The following is a 16330-nucleotide window of genomic DNA, read 5'->3' on the forward strand; positions in this document are numbered from 1 at the left end:
TAACTCCGTACTTGTCTTTCCCCTATTTTGGCTCCTCAGTATTCCTGTGCCCAGGGCTTCTGCGCAGGGTGTACCAGAGCGAGCACCTGTTTGAATCGGACCACCAGTCAGGAGCCTGGTGCAAAGACCCTCTCCAAGCCTCCGATAAGATTTACTATATGCCCTGGACACCATACCGCACCGACACGTTGACCGAATATTCCTCCAAAGGAGACTTTATCGCCGGAAGGCCGACGACAACTTACAAACTCCCACATCGCGTGGATGGAACGGGCTTTGTGGTCTACGACGGGGCCCTGTTCTTCAACAAGGAGCGCACGCGCAACATTGTCAAGTTTGACCTGCGGACTCGCATCAAGAGCGGCGAGGCCATCATTGCCAACGCCAACTACCACGACACGTCTCCGTACCGCTGGGGAGGGAAGTCAGACATTGACTTGGCCGTTGACGAAAACGGCCTTTGGGTGATCTATGCCACCGAGCAAAACAACGGGCGGATCGTGATCAGCCAGCTCAATCCCTACACGTTACGCGTCGAGGGGACCTGGGACACGGCTTATGACAAGCGCTCAGCATCCAACGCCTTTATGATCTGTGGAATCTTGTATGTGGTAAAGTCTGTGTACGAGGACGATGACAACGAGGCAACCGGAAACAAGATTGACTACATCTACAACACAGAGCTAAGCAAAGATGGCTCGATGGACATCCCTTTCCCCAACTCCTATCAGTACATCGCTGCAGTGGATTACAATCCCCGGGACAACCTGCTGTACGTTTGGAACAATTACCACGTCGTGAAGTACACTCTGGACTTTGGACCGCTGGACAACAGACTCGGTAAGACCAACATATGTATTTATTCAGTTCTCGTAATATTCATACATGTTACTCGTTTAAATGTCTTTTTCTACTTGGGTCAGTGCAATTTGGTGTTTCAGCAAATGGCGATGACATCAGACCATCACAATTTAAAGTGTAAGACAATCTGAATGCCAATTAGTTTTTACACTTACATTACTTTAATAAAACTACAGAAAGCCAAACAGGGAGGCGAAGGCGAGACAAAAGATAGTAAAAACTAGACAAGATAGAACAGTACAATAGATAAAAACAATAAAATAAATCCAAGTACTGGCACTTAAATAGTACTTACTTGTAGCATGTTGTCGTTACTTTCTTGATTCTTGTTGTTCTGAGTTTGTTCTCATGGTTGAATGCACTTATTGTAAGTCGCTTTGGATAAAAGTGTCAGCTAAATGATATGTAATGTAAAAGTAAAAATAGGGTAAAAACAATAACACCATAATGATGCTAGTTATGTATAATCTATTGATATCCATAACATTTGCCTGACACATTAATGTTCCCAAAAGAATTAACCAACGACATGTTTAGCTTCGTTAGTTGCACGGCTCTAAAAAAAGAAAGAATGTCAGAATGTACTAATCAAATTAATTTGCTCCACACATTTATAAATTATACATAACAGTTTGGCATGGAAACATTTTGCGATAGTTGACTTTATGAAATGCTGCTCCATGTGTTACCGCTGTACTTTTGACTTAATTGCCAACATGGAAGTGGAATAAAGTTAACCTGAGAGATTCTGCAGATACACAGAATTGATTCGTATAAAACCATTTTTAGCAATTACATGATGAGCCTCATCAACTCTCCTATAATAATAGGAGAAAACATTTGTATGTTACAAAAAGACCTGCATTTTCTTGAAGTCTATGCCTGATTGGACGTTTAACACTGCAAGTAGTTCACATGTAGTATCTCCGCCACAAACCAAACCGCTTCTTCTCTCCAACTGCTCACATGAGGCTTCCAAAAACTCTTTTGAAAAGTCTAATTTCTCCCCTCCATTGTTCTTTTTCTAAATTAGTGCTTGTTGTGAAGCATAAAGCGGAAACGAGAACCTGTTTTGACACACTATGGTAATTCTTTGCACGATCTCATCAACAGCTCGAGTCAGAAATGTCACAAGTTATTTGAGTGTGAAGTCCCCAACTCTGCTTTCTCCTCTGGAGCTTTCGCTACCTGCCGCTTGCCAGTTTAATTTATTTTCCTTCGCTGGCAGCGACTCTACCCCAACTTTTTTTTCATCCACGAGTCCTGCTTCAACACTCCCCGTAATATATTCATTCATTCAGTGACCATGCTTACAGCGTTTGGTTTTGATGATACACGGCAACTCGTAAGAGTGAAATTATGTTGTAATGTGCTTTTTGTATTAAATGATTATCCGTCACTTTTGAACTGTGATACACAATGAGCACACACACTTGCATCGACACACACCCATAAACACACGGGCTAATTCACATGCAAATCCTCAGCCCTGGACTTTCCAGTGAGATGTTGAGTTGTGTCTGGCTGCCATTGTGCAGAATAAGCTGCCCAGTAAAGAGACTGCTGCGTGAATATAGATCGTAAAATGTTACATTAAGTGGATGGATGGAGTAAAAGAACAAATATGTCAGATATACAGACTAATAAGAAATATAGAAGTGATTGAATGGACTATAAACCATTTAGTTTGATAACCCAGACCAAATACAGGATGCAGGTTTATTCTGGTTTAAGCGTAAAGTGATTTTAGTCATTTAGTCATTTTCCACACAATTGTCTCACTACAAGCATAATTGTGAGATTGCAGGAAAGTTGCCACAACATTGGTTAATTCAGCATCAGTGTCGACCCCCTCACCACACACAAATGAGTGTGTACTCTGCTGAATCCTAATGATGAAACACTGTACATGCGACTCGAGTGAGAATGTGCTCAGATCAGACAAGTGTGTGATGGAGGAAAACTGCAACGAGCAGTCGCAGAGACGTACAGCTCCAATAGCTGCTGGTTTTCAAACCATCTGATGCACGTTTCTTTTACCAAGAAAACTAATCAAATTTGACTAGTTTGGCCTGAGGCAATGCTGTGAAATCTAGCCGGCATACTAAGTAAGTTTCCTTTTGCTGCAAACACGGGCTTTCAAAGTAGATTCCGATTCCTCGTCGGTGGTCATTGTGCCTGTTGACGCTCCCAGAAAGCTATCATCGTATCATCGCTCTTCACACAAGCGCATCTCCCCCTCCACGGTTAAGCGTGACCTGCCATACAAGTGGAGCATGGCATGTTGGCCGCCGAGCAGCAGAGGAGCAGCCAGGCCCCAGCTGGAGCCCGCTACCTTCTGCCCGGCCACACGGGCCAGGGCACAGCACCTGCTGCAGGGACGGGGTCATGATATCTGGACCGCACAGAACGCAGTGCCTCCAAGTCCCATATTGTGTCTAAATGCAAATGTTTGTGAACATGAACTCTTTCGTCAAATGTTAATGTAGAACTCCCCCAATCTGTTGGTAAAAAAAAAAAGATGAGTTGTTTCTTAACCTGAAAACAACAACAAAAACATTGGTTTACGATATTCATGAAAGGAAACATATTTTCCCACTTTTAGAATACCACCGAACATATTCCTGTGCTAATTTGTGCATTTGCTGAAGTCTATTCAACAGACAGAGCAATATTTGTTTTGCCAAGATCTGCTGTTTTCAAGGACGAGTGATCTCTGCCCATGAGTGCTTCCATGACAACTCCATTGATGATTAAATTCACTGAATTGGTGATAAAAAGTGTGCTGCACAGACCGCTATTAGCAGCCAGATATAAAAGCTCTTTTGCCATTAATCCACTTCACACGTCCACGTGAAATGCAGAGTATCCAAGGACAACTGGGAAATTGCTCTATGATCTTTTTTTAAATATAAAAGAAAGATGCAGCATATACAAGAGCCAAGAGGCAAAAAACTGCGTTGTCCTTTTAGTAAATGAACTTTTTGCTAACTCATTTCCAAGTGCCGTAATGGCCTCGCCGATCTTCTGAAAGTAATTGTCCCCCAAACATCCATGACCCAGTTCTCCAGATCCACCATTTTGAGTGTTCTCCCTTTTCCATCACTGTGGTTCCGCTCCACGAAGGAAGGATGGCTAGACGCAGAGACTTGAAAACACCTCCGATTGGAAAGGTTGCTTGGAATCATTGTCAAGATAGCAAGTATTATATTTGATACTGACCAGCGTCACCTTTTCAAATTATTGTTTCTGTTCCATCAAAACCAATACATCATCTTGACAACTTCTCACTGAAAGCGTGTCCGTGCACAGCAAACCTCCATCCATTTCTCTGAAGCGCTTATCTCTGTTCAGTGTCACGGTTTTCTAAACCTGCCTCAAACCTCTTGAAGACCTCCTCCACACTCAACCAACGCCTGTGGGTCACGAGGTTCTGTCTCGTCGTCTTGATGTTCTCCCATCAGATTTAGATTGTTTTAGTTCTTCGGGCCGATTGGCAGTTTAGTAAAACAATTTGACAATTTATCAAAGTATTATTAACTAGATTTGAAGTAAAACAGATTATTGCGCGAGCAGTTAATTTTATTTAATATGATTTGCACCCACATGGGAAAAGATCACACACACACATCTACACCTACGTGGGCACATGCATGAGGCTTCATAGAGATGATATAGAAAAGGTCAAGAAGCCACAGGCCTTTCCTTAAAAAAAAAAACGAACAATACCAAGAGAAACCCTGCAGTATTGTTTCCGATAACTTTCCTGGAGACTTTACTTCTGGACCTGGCCTCACCTTTACCAGAATAACCTCTCAGCTGTCTGCCACAGCGAGCATGAGGCGCTGAGGACTCGACAGGACTGCAAAGGCGAGGGCAGCCACATGAGAGAATTGGCCTGAGTCTCACACTCACCTGCCGCTGCACTCGTCCAGCATGCTGCTTATGCTCCATCATACGCGGGGTAACGCAGATGCATGTTTTCGCTTCCCTCCAGAATGAGTTTACATTATAGTCTTCCTACATACTGTTCAATTACGTACTGACCGTCTATGAGTGTTGAGGACTGTTTACCGAATACAGCAGTCGGTATCTTGGAGAGGGCGCCTTCAGCTCCCATTCCAGTGGGACCACGTCTGAGTGATTCTGCAGTCGGTGTCGTAGACAGACAGCCATCGTCTGGCGCTCCTGTAATGTTGCCACATGTTGCCATCTGGCCACGGCACGGTGCCAGCACTGCGAGCCCGGGGGGAGCCCGCAGACGCGGTGCCCCGACCTTCATGCCGAAGCAGCGGATGTTTTGGACGCTCAGGCCCATCTTGGCTCTATTTGGAAGTGTCTGACGCATGCTAAATTGATTAAGACTGTCTAAGCAGTAACTGCTGGCTGGCAGAGTCTGAGATCATCTCGAGTGTGACTCGGTGCGCTCTTAAAGTCACAAACTGTTGTCCCTCTGTCACCAGTGCTTATCCACGGGCCTCCCAGTACCTGTCATATTGCTTTTTGAGTCATTCATTCTGATGCGTCACCAGATAGTTCCAAGTGCAACCCTGCAGTGGTCTTATGTCATCATAGACACTTTTATTTCTTGATAACAAAGCATCAATAACTCTTTTTCTTGGTAAACTTCCGTTTGCATTCTGCATGAATCCCTTTTTGATGCCGGGGCTTAGAAATGTAGGCTACATGCTTATTTGCATTTCACACATGCCTGGTGCATCTCCTGCAGAGGGCAATTTTTTTTACGGGAAAGTGCAAGGTTTAGGATTACAGTCTGGAATGATATTTTCTGTGTGCACACACACACACAGACAGACATGTGCACAAATGCACAATCCTCTTGCAAACCATTTAATGCTCCCACACAATGGGGCTCTGTTAGTAATGCAGCTTTATATTTTTTTGCATGGAAACAGGGAGCACTTCGTTGGTGCTTAAGCGCCTCTTGTACTGTTTCAAAGCCATATTCCCCCATGTTAGAATACACTACCATATTGTAAAATAAAATCATTGTAGAATCATCTGTAATATTCTGTCAGGGGTTTTGAATGAAACCTTTAAGCTGTCGAGCTCATGTTTCAAGTGGTTCAGCATGTCTGTCCGTTCTGTACGACACCCCATTACATATCATGATAGTCTGGTGTCCCTCCTGATCGGCCATCCATCACGGGCCTTGCCAGCTTCCCCGTGATCCAGAAATCATGCACAGATCACCTGTGTGGTTAGAGTGGTGGCAGGCAATCCCTCAATTAAGGTCAGCGACCTATCCATCTCTCCTGACATGGAGAGAATTGGGGGAAAAACAAACATATGCAAACAGTTTGGGTGAATGGATATTATAAGACAGAAGCATTAATCCTTTTTACTTCAGCAAAATGCGGTTTTTGGCCCTCTCTTTTGTGTGTGTGTGTGTGTGTAGAGTAAAATCAATGATAGTGTGTGTTGCCCCACAGTTTGTCTTCCATTTGTTTGGTTAAAACACACGTGTATCTCGTGTATCACATGTATCACGTGTATCACCATAGCTATCCCCACAAAGCCGATCAAAAATGTGATTGGAGGCCTCCCTCGGATCTTAATTTTTATATTTTAGAACCAGTGTCGGAGTTCCCCGACACGGCTTTGCCCTGAGACGTTTTGGCAAATGGATGAGACCTTGAAGGAGAGTTCCTTTTCTCTACGTGACTCTGAAATCCCCTCTGCTCATGTCCACATAATACTCTTCCCTCCTCTTGCTTTCCCTGGTACGTTTGATGATGGTTGGCCTTCTGAGTCGTGTGTGAGACTCGACTGTTGGCTTTAAGAATTCAAACTGAATCCAGCATTCCTCTGTTTAGCTTTTAAAGAATGATGCTAAATAGGACATTTCTGTGAATTTAATATTTTATTTTACCATAACAGTGTTTATATGTATATATATTAATACTAAATATACATGTGCATGACATATTTGCGTAATTATTTTTATCTTAGGCGTTTAGACTATTTTAGACTATACAGAATGAATGAATACATATTACTTACTTGGCCAAATCTAATTTGGCAAATGCAGAAAAGCTTCTATGCATGCTCATTCGGGGGAAAAATGGCCTTTGCATGTATTTACTGCACATCTGTTTTGTGAATTCATCCTGTCGTACCTCACTCCAGTGCATACGCAAGCAGGCTTTAGGCTTTAACTTGTCTTTTGTCATTTAGCTCAAACATTGCGTCGTCGCTGGGACGACGTCCATGTGTGCATATATATCAGCCCACGGCAAACACTTCTCCCAGGGCTGTGTGACCTCCACAGATGCCCCTCAGGTTCCAGGAACAGAGCTTCGGAATGAGAAATTAATTGCCAAACAATGCATAGCTCCCATCCATTACGGTTCTCATCATGTCAGATGATATCAGAGCATTACCGGATGTCTGGCTGCATAATTTACCGCACACTCCCACCACCGCCATCCTTCCACCCCCACATCCCAGTTGCACTCTGATCAATTTGTGGTCCTGCCACAAAAGACTCCATGAAATGACAGGACTTTAATCATGTCATTGCCGACCATTCTCCTCAGCACACCAGGAATTGTGTCGTTTAGCATTTTGGGGGGATCATACAGCATGAACGTTAGGGAATTGATAAGCTTGGGAGTTTCGAGAATTATGCCATTATGAAACGTGTACTGATTTTGAGAGATGGATCAAATAGATGTGCTGTATAGTCATCAAAAATACAATGTTTAACAAATTCATACTCAATTAGCTGATGGCTGAGAATTAACAAGCCACATCGGTTAACATATTAGAAACCTCAGATATATATTATTTTTTTCTCCACTTTTCTCCTGTAAGATTTGGTTCACATCGGGACACACCTTTTCAACGTTAGTCTCAAATGTGCCACTCTATGTATTGGTCAACTATATAACTATTATGAGATAACCCACTTTTTTATTGCCGTCTATAGCTAAAAATAAGTTGTGGATCAGCACACTCTCATCAAACAGCCAAATTACAAGTACATGGTTGACATTTATTTCAGAGATCTCCACTAATCACCACACTCTAAAAACACCCAGCAGCCAGAAATCCCATTTAGCAGGCTGTGAAAAGCGGCTCGCAGAGAGCTAATGGGTGACATCACACCAAGACGGTCCAGGGTCGGTGAAAGTGACGACTGTCGTTGTAACCCATGCATACAAGTTCAAATACTAAAATTAGGAGGTAATTGGGTTCAGCACAAGGTTGGAGGAGTCACTTCAACTGTCTAAAGCTAGTTTCATTTTCACCCCCCGGAAGCCCTTTGCGCCGCTTTTGATCTTGACTATGCCGAAGTTTCTCCGAGCCCACGAGCCGGCTGTCTGTGCGGAAATGGAAAGTCATATAAACCGGATTCATTTCATAGTAGCGTGGCAGGTTTTTTTCCAGGAGCAAAGTCGAGCGTGCTTATCTAATTGTGAAAAGCCACAAGCCCTGGGATACAGAGAGGCTAATTGGTTAGAAATGAATGCTTTGAAATGAAGCACAAAGCTCGTGTGTGGTGGAAACAGCCTTCATGCGTTTAGTCTGGGGGATTTTGTGCTTTAGAAGAGGTGCGTACATGATGAGTGGAGTTGGTTGTTCAATGAGAGGAAGCTGGAGTCGCCCACAGAAGTTGGCTCCTGTCGTGTGTGAATGAAAAGGTCACCTGATCACGTGGAGCACCGCTCTTAAGCCCCGAAGTTTAAGAATCCTGAAAATCAGAAAGCCGGATGTGTTTACTCTTCATTTTTAATCAACTCTGTTATACATTGAATCCTAAATATACAGAAGCTAAATTACCTTTTGAGGTTTTAGAGCATTTTATTGTCATATATTCTTAAACTTGTATCATTGTGAAATACCATAACAAATGTGGAGCCAATTCTTTATCGAAAATACTGCAAAGAGGTCGTACTTGTAAAGTAATAATAATAAATAATAATAACTTTATTTATATAGCACCTTTAAAAACAATGTTTACAAAGTGCTCCACAGAGAGTCAAAGCAAAACAAGTGGAATAGCAAGAAACCAATATTACATTTAAAAGTATATATTAAAATAAAAAATTAAATGGAAAATAAAAAATTTGACATTGCAATTAGAAATACATGTTCTATACTCTATATTTTACCATGTCGTCTTTGAGGTCTCGGGGTTTGTAGACCTTAAAACACGACGCACATTCAAATCTGCCTCTGAGGTCACTCACGAGTCACACTGAGAATACCAACGTGTTTTTAACCTCGTTGGTGCTCTTGAGCCTTTTGTCTGCCTCCATGCCTTTGGAGAGAACGGGGAAGGCTGGCAGAGCAAAACAAAATGTCCTTGTGTCGTCTCCAAGGCGCTCGTGCTCGCAGGCTGTGGCTGATGTCGGCTGCTAGCGCTCCCTTTTCTTTGTGCTCATCTCATGGAGAAGACGTACAAGTTTGCTCAAGGACAATTTCTTTCTTTTCCGCTCATGCTCTCTGCCTCTTGTGTGTCTTTGCAGGCGTTGTTTGACGCCCTGTGCGTTAACAAATTAATTCAACAGGGGGCTCAACGGGATCTTCTGGCAGTATGGAATTACATTCTAGACGTGGTTCCAAGTCACTTTGAATTAACCTCATGCTGGGATGGCAATTTCCTCATGCCATATTTATCTCTACTGTTATGTTACCCAGCATTGAAGAAAGTAATATAACTCGTGTTATTATGATTATTTTAAAAGGATCGGTTTCTTGAACTATTCTATAGTCTTTGACATTGAGGGATAGTTGGATATTTGTCTTGTTATGAACTACAAAGCAAAAGAGTGTGTGCCATTTGAAAGAGGAGAGTGCCTTCCTTCTCTTTTAAATTAAGTTCATAAGCAATCAAACACACGGTTGCTAATGTTGGCTAAATGGCAAAAGGAGAAAGATAGATATTGCAGTGTTACTGACAGTAATGACTCTGTTTTCCGACTAAATGACGACCTGATTTTAACTTTTCACATATAAACATTTAAAAGTTTGTTTTTTTTCACAAAAAATGAAAAAAAATCATCATACACTGGAACATTCTGTCAAACTGTGTCGTCATTCGTCAAATATCAAAGAAAGAACAGCAAACAAGACACCTGTTGTTGTGTACACGATACACATTGTGATGATTCCGTGATTAAAGTCTAAGAGTCGAAGACATCGTCTGGTGGTAGTTATTCCTTCCTTTTCTGGTTAGATCCAAAAAACTCTATGACGCGGATTACTTCTATGGCTGAGCGATTGCCTCCACACGGCTCTCATCGTGTTGACGTCTGTCTCGCTAGCAGCGTCAACAACATGAACAGAGCTGACGGAGCTGACGGGGGTCGCTGTCGGCTGGGACGGCGGTATTAGCTGGCCAGTGGGGCACACATGCACTAAAGGCACAGCTGCCGGTCTACAGACACACACACACACACACACAGCGCGAGAGCAACTTCATTCTCTGGTCCTGGACGCCATTAGTTCCACTGTATTTTTCCATAGAAGATAGTTGGGTGCTGCTATATTAACGGTTTAATTGACATTCAGCACATGTCCCTGTGCAGATCACTGACTTGCATCAGTCTGCATTTTGGGTTGCTATAGCAACAAACTCCCTCAGCAAAGAAATGTCACATTCAGAATCGCTCCGGTATCAGCCGTCCTGACCAGTACAATATTTCCCTTATCTTAATTGGCCTGTCTGCACGCTTTTTTTTAGCCACTACCGTATCTGAGTCTGTACCAGGTGACCTTTACTGACCTCCATATGAGCAGAGCATCTCCATGCGATTCTCTTCTAGGCTCTTTTACTCTGCAGCTTAAGCACCGCCGGCTGATTTCAATTAAACTTAAATAAATTCCATTCCTTCAACCAAAAGAGTTGATGTAACATATTTGAGTTCATCATCCCTTCTCAAATGCAGTCGCACAGATACATTCATTCACTCATGAATAATCCAATAAGGAGATATGTCACCCGTCCTGTTTTCATGATCATTGCGGCCGCAGCATCTACCGGGCTGCCAGGGCGCAGATTGATGATGTCTAATCGTGGTTATAGAATGTAAATGGTGAAGTCGCTGTGGCAGTTCAAATACCTTTTTTAGTATTCACGTGATTTTTAAAGCCCTGGTGATGGTTAGTAGTGTCAATTTGGGTTGGCGGATGTGTGGCTGCCAGTTTGCGAGCACGTGACTGTGTTTTTCTGTGCGCTTATTTTAAGCATTTGCATTCATATTCACCCGTGTGATAATATCTTTTCCACGTTTTTTGTCTCTTCCATTTAACATTTACTTTTGTACTCAAGCAATGTTATGCTTCTTTTTTTCTGTCTGACTGATATTTTGAATTTGAGGCTCTACGTGCCTCGAGTTCACGTTGCAATTCATTGAGATTCTTCTGGTCCCACTCGACTGATGGAGCGCCTCCACAGGAGTGCCCGCGATACCTGCGGATCGTATAAACACAGCAAACTCTTGTGTTGGCAAAAGAAAACAAATACTCAATCAGCCTGGAACTTTTGCTGCGGTGGCAACCTATTTAATCAACCTGGGCTATCGTTGAATTAAGCGATGACTGCGTTGACTGCTGAGCGCGCCCTTGCTTGTGTCATTGCAGCCTACAGGCGTCTCGGAAACTCCCAAACCGTGGCGCTAATTGAGTCTTATTTCACCGCTCTTTAATTCACCACACTGAGGATTCGCCCGGTTGCAAATTAAATCTGGCTGAACTGGACTCCAGAAGTGATGTCCGTTATCTAAGCCTTTTGGATGCGTGATGTCCATTACACCTGTCGACCTAAAATCGACCCTCATTAGATTTTGTTTTGCTCCCTTTCATGCAAAGATTGGCACATTTGTCACTTTTGTCATTTGGATTGTATCTCTGCGTTAAGCAGGGTGGAAGAAGACAACTATCCCAAATTGCATTCTTGCAAAGGCCTATATTGTGTGTGTGTGAGAGAGAAATGCCCTCTCCTCGGATTGTATTGAAAGGGTCTACAGCAAGATGCCTTATTACAAACTACAGTACACTCAGCAATAAAATCATGAAATATGAAAATGCCAGTATCGCATATTGGAGAATCTTTGAGCAAAAACAATGCAAACGTATAATGAGTAACACAGAGTAATGCTCCTAAATGGTGATATTCTACAGGACACAGTTTCATAGGAATGCACTGGCTAGTATGACCTCTGTGTTTTCTCTGACCCTGTTTGGCTTGACCAAATCCACCCATTTATTAAAACACGTCGCTAAATTAATGTGTGGCCCCTATTTTTCAATCAATGACATGGGGGAGGGAATACAAAGGGAACACGATGGCTGAGTAGATGGGATGAGTGATGAGTTGCGGCGTGTATGAATTTAAGCGGAGAGAGAAGGATTACCTAGTGTGTGCAAGTTTGTGTGCATGTGTGTGTATGTGTGTGATGATAGCCCCAACAGCTTAAGTAAACAATGTCATGAGCAAGCGTCTCCTGGAGTGTAACCACAGGGAAGACTTGAATCCAGGAAATAGGTAATTCAGTTTGTCCCGGCTGACCCAGAAATAGCATGTAGCTACAATACCCAGCTCTTGACTCTCTATCTCTAAAAATGCCCTCGACAACTTGAATACTGCACAGCTGTATGTGTTTGGTGTGTGTGTATTAGCTTTGCCAGCGGGGGTCTAAAACTAGACACAATGCATGCCCATGCAAGCCACACCTGCAACTTCCAATTAATCCTCTTGGAACTATCTCCAAATAAACCGACGGGTGGAAAGGGAGAGGAATACTCCCCTGCATATGCTATACATTTTATTTTCAGCAGCCCCAAAATAAATTTCCCCCAGACATAAATTGTGACTGAAAAGAGAGACATTTCCTCACAATCTTCTTTTTTTCCAATTCTGCATTTTTGCTTAAATCTGTCAGTTCACTTTGTTTCTTCTTCTTTCTCCTTCACCAGAAACGGCGTCCTCTGGAATGGTGTACATGGACACAACGAGGACCACCACTCGACCAACCACTGTTACCATGACAACCACAGCAGCCGGGTCTCCGACGACCAAGATGCCTGCCATGACAACAGCAATGGCCCGGTGGCCACGGACCACCACCATGGCGGTGGCCCCGGTCCATGCGCCGGGGAAGGGTTTGCTGCCAGAAGACAACAGGGCGCCGCCTTCCTCCAGGCTTCCCAACATTAGGGTCGAGTACTGCAATCCCCTGGTGATGATGGACATCTCATGGCCCAAGACCAAGCAAGGCCTGGTGACCAAGATGCCCTGTCCACCAGGAACCGCAGGTAATGTGGTTTTGTGCAATGTCAAATAAGAAAAGGGAGTCCTTCTAGTCTTCTTTTTGCAGCGTGGTCACAGGCTCTCTGGGAGATCAAACGAGGGCCTTCCATTCATCCAGTATTCCTGTGGGTCCACATGGTGATGGCAACAAGCTAAAAGAAAAGGTTGCCCTGAAAATGGAGGATAGTACTTTGTGTATCAACATAGTATGACATATGATGAAAGACATATAAGATATTACACAATATTCCAAATTGTGTATATATATGTATATGTGTATGTATACATATATGTAAGTTGATTCTTTATTTTTTCCCTCTGTAAGGATGTCAATTCTCTGGTTTAGAGACAGTCTTTAGAGTCTCAGACTCGATGGTAGTTGCTGGTGTGTGTTTTGTTTATGTTTGCAGCTCTCGTCGTCTCGCTTCCTCTCCTCTCACTCTTTTTTCCTGACTCACTGATACAAGGCTAAAGCTATTTTATCATTGCATCAGTATTATTACATGATTACATAACATGTCATTTAGCTGACACTTTTATCCAAATCGACTTACAATCCTGTTACATTGATACACTGTAGACGCAGCTGCAGGGAGCAACTCAGGGTTAAGTGTCTTGCTCAAGGACACATCGACTAGGGCGGGGATTGAACCTCCAACCCCCTGATTGAAAGACGGACCTGCTACCCACTGACCCATAGTCGCCCATGTTGTCGCCCAGTATAGAAACTAGTAACGAGTAAGCACACACCCATAGGCCTATGAAAATCCTATTGCTCAGGATAGTGTCGTTGATTAATGGCTCAACACGCTTGTTTTAGCCATTGTGAAAGGGCTGCTAGACTTTGTTTATTAAGCATGTTTATTCTCCTGCATGTTGTTCCAGCTCTGTCTCTGTATCAATACTAAGAGAATGAAGTCAAATCTGCATTACGATAAAAAATCATGCTTTAGATATGAAGGCTTTACCTCTGGAAGTATGATGAAGCAGCAGTTTGTGTGTCAATGAGACATGGCCGCTGAACACATAGACTTCAAGTAAAGACTTCAATGTTATATGGTTAAAAAAAATTAAGTTTAATTGGAAGGTGACCTAGAAACCTCACTGTTGTGGGTTTCTTCTGTCTGTATTGTTGCATTAATAATGCAACTCTGGTGGTAATACATATTTTCTAAAGAAAAGACTCTGTCCTTCGATTTATATCCAATCGACCTCACACTTGGCGAGTGTATTGCTTAGGATTCAAGGAAGTGTCGAGTCAAGTGTGACCTCTCCAGGTGAACGGGACACACCGTGTCTTGGCTTGTAGAGCAGGTCGCTGCTTCTGGGACGCCTCTGAAACGCACTGCTGCACGTCAGAGCGTCCAGAGCGGTCGCGATCAGCTCCAACAGCCACAGTCGGAACGCCGCCCCTCTGGCTGGTGGGAGAAAACGTTTCCAACACTGGCTGAGCATGCTTGGTACAGCTCACTTTTCTTTGATGTTCATGTCATGGTAGTTCTATTGCTCAGGAACAAAGGAAGCAAAGAGGCGGGTGTGATGCAATCGGCCCTTTCTGAACAGGCAATGCACTAGCTAGTTAATCCAAAAATAAGAGGTTATGCAAATCAGTTATGCCAAATATGCCTTTGTTGAAGAATTTTCTAAAACTTCCTTCTGATTATTTTGTATTACTTTTATTTTTTTCTGGATCGGGGTGTGACATCACCGGCTTCAATCTAGCTGACACACACACACATACAAGCTTCATTAATGGGCAACACCAGCACCCGCTGAGACCTCGCTAACAGCCGTCATATTGCAAGATAAGATGAACAGATACCCACCTCCTCCCGGCTCATTCTTCAAAGCCATTGCTCTTCAGACGACACTGCCAAGCAGAACACAACTCTGTGAGCTTCCTCCGCCAGTCTTTGAAAGTTCCTCGAGCTCCGCTTCCATCTGCCTCACTTCGCTCGCAGTCGTTCTGTTTCCCCCTACACCCGCCTGACTCCCTCTCTGACTCCTTCCCTCTTTCATGCTCTTTCTCCTGCCTTTCAATACAGGAGGAAATGCAGAGTCCCTTATCTTATAACACCATCAAACATAAGGCTGTCCAAGGTGGACTGGGGAAGCAAATCATATGTCAATCAAACTGTTTTTCCGCTCATGCCGGTCATCTCACCCGCCAACACACCGACTCTCTAAGCACGAGCAAGGGCAACTGAATGTCACCTCTGAAAATATAGAGGCAAGGTATTTGAGGAACGTGGAAGAGCAAGTCAAAGACAGGCTTTGTTTTTTTAATACATTGCTTCCATTGGATGGATGGCACAACATTTTTTGCTTTGTACTCTATATATGTGGATTAAGTGTATTTCATGTATTAATTAGAATAAGGTTGAAGGCAGGAATAGAGAGAGCCTGAACAGATAATCCATATCTGTAGGTGTTTCAGTGCTATAGCCCAGATGGAACATTATGAGGCTGACACTCATAAACCACACATCTGTCTGCAGAGAGTTTTCTCAGACCGACTTAATTGACCTTTCGTGATAAATTCAGTTAAGGCAGACTTAATTGGCAGCTCATTTGGTGTATTTTTCTCACGCAGCAGTTCAGCTGTCGCATGCAAACACTATCTGACTTTCAATGATTAAATACACACACTGTCTGGGAAAGTTTGGCTGGCTCGAGTGAAGCAACTCAATTTAAGTCGCAATAAGATAAAACAAACCACTTGCATTTTGCTACACACATTAATTTAATCACTTTAGAATTGTGTTTCTTTTCTACATCAGAAATGTATTTCAACACGCTTTGCAAGTAAGAAAAGTGCTTGACATGCGGAAGAATTGGAAATGAGATGATATGCAGAGTCTAGTCCATCACTCTGTCATGTGGTGGGACGAATGTGTCACATATGTGTCTCTGTACGGGAGTCAAGATTACACAAAGCATGTGTCACTGGAGCTGCTCTTACCTTAATGATATTGTTGTCAATGTGATGTCATTGTTCTCACCAGCCACTGTCTTTATTCTCTCTCTAGGTGTGGCCTCATACATGTGCGTGGGTCCAGAGGGGTACTGGGACCCCCAGGGACCAAATTTCAGCAACTGTACTTCCCCGTGGGTCAACCTCATCAGCCAGAAGGTACCAGGCTGCTAGAATAAGCACACCATTAGCTCTTTAGAGACATATAACAAGTT

The 16330-nt window shown here is 43.2% G+C and overlaps 1 protein-coding gene across 5 annotated transcripts in view; it reads left to right on the plus strand.

Moving 5' to 3' along the window:
- Positions 1 to 16330, plus strand: part of LOC130211677 (adhesion G protein-coupled receptor L3-like) — a 198328-nt gene that overhangs the window by 125279 nt on the left and 56719 nt on the right. For all 5 annotated transcript variants that reach the window (XM_056442598.1, XM_056442600.1, XM_056442601.1 and 2 more), the window contains exons 6-8: positions 40 to 840; positions 12808 to 13146; positions 16171 to 16274. In XM_056442598.1, the coding sequence (XP_056298573.1) occupies positions 40 to 840; positions 12808 to 13146; positions 16171 to 16274 (1244 nt within the window). The remainder of the gene's footprint in view (positions 1 to 39; positions 841 to 12807; positions 13147 to 16170; positions 16275 to 16330) is intronic.

This window comes from Pseudoliparis swirei, chromosome 21, assembly GCF_029220125.1.
Source record: "Pseudoliparis swirei isolate HS2019 ecotype Mariana Trench chromosome 21, NWPU_hadal_v1, whole genome shotgun sequence".
In the NCBI taxonomy this organism is placed as follows: Eukaryota; Metazoa; Chordata; class Actinopteri; order Perciformes; family Liparidae; genus Pseudoliparis; species Pseudoliparis swirei.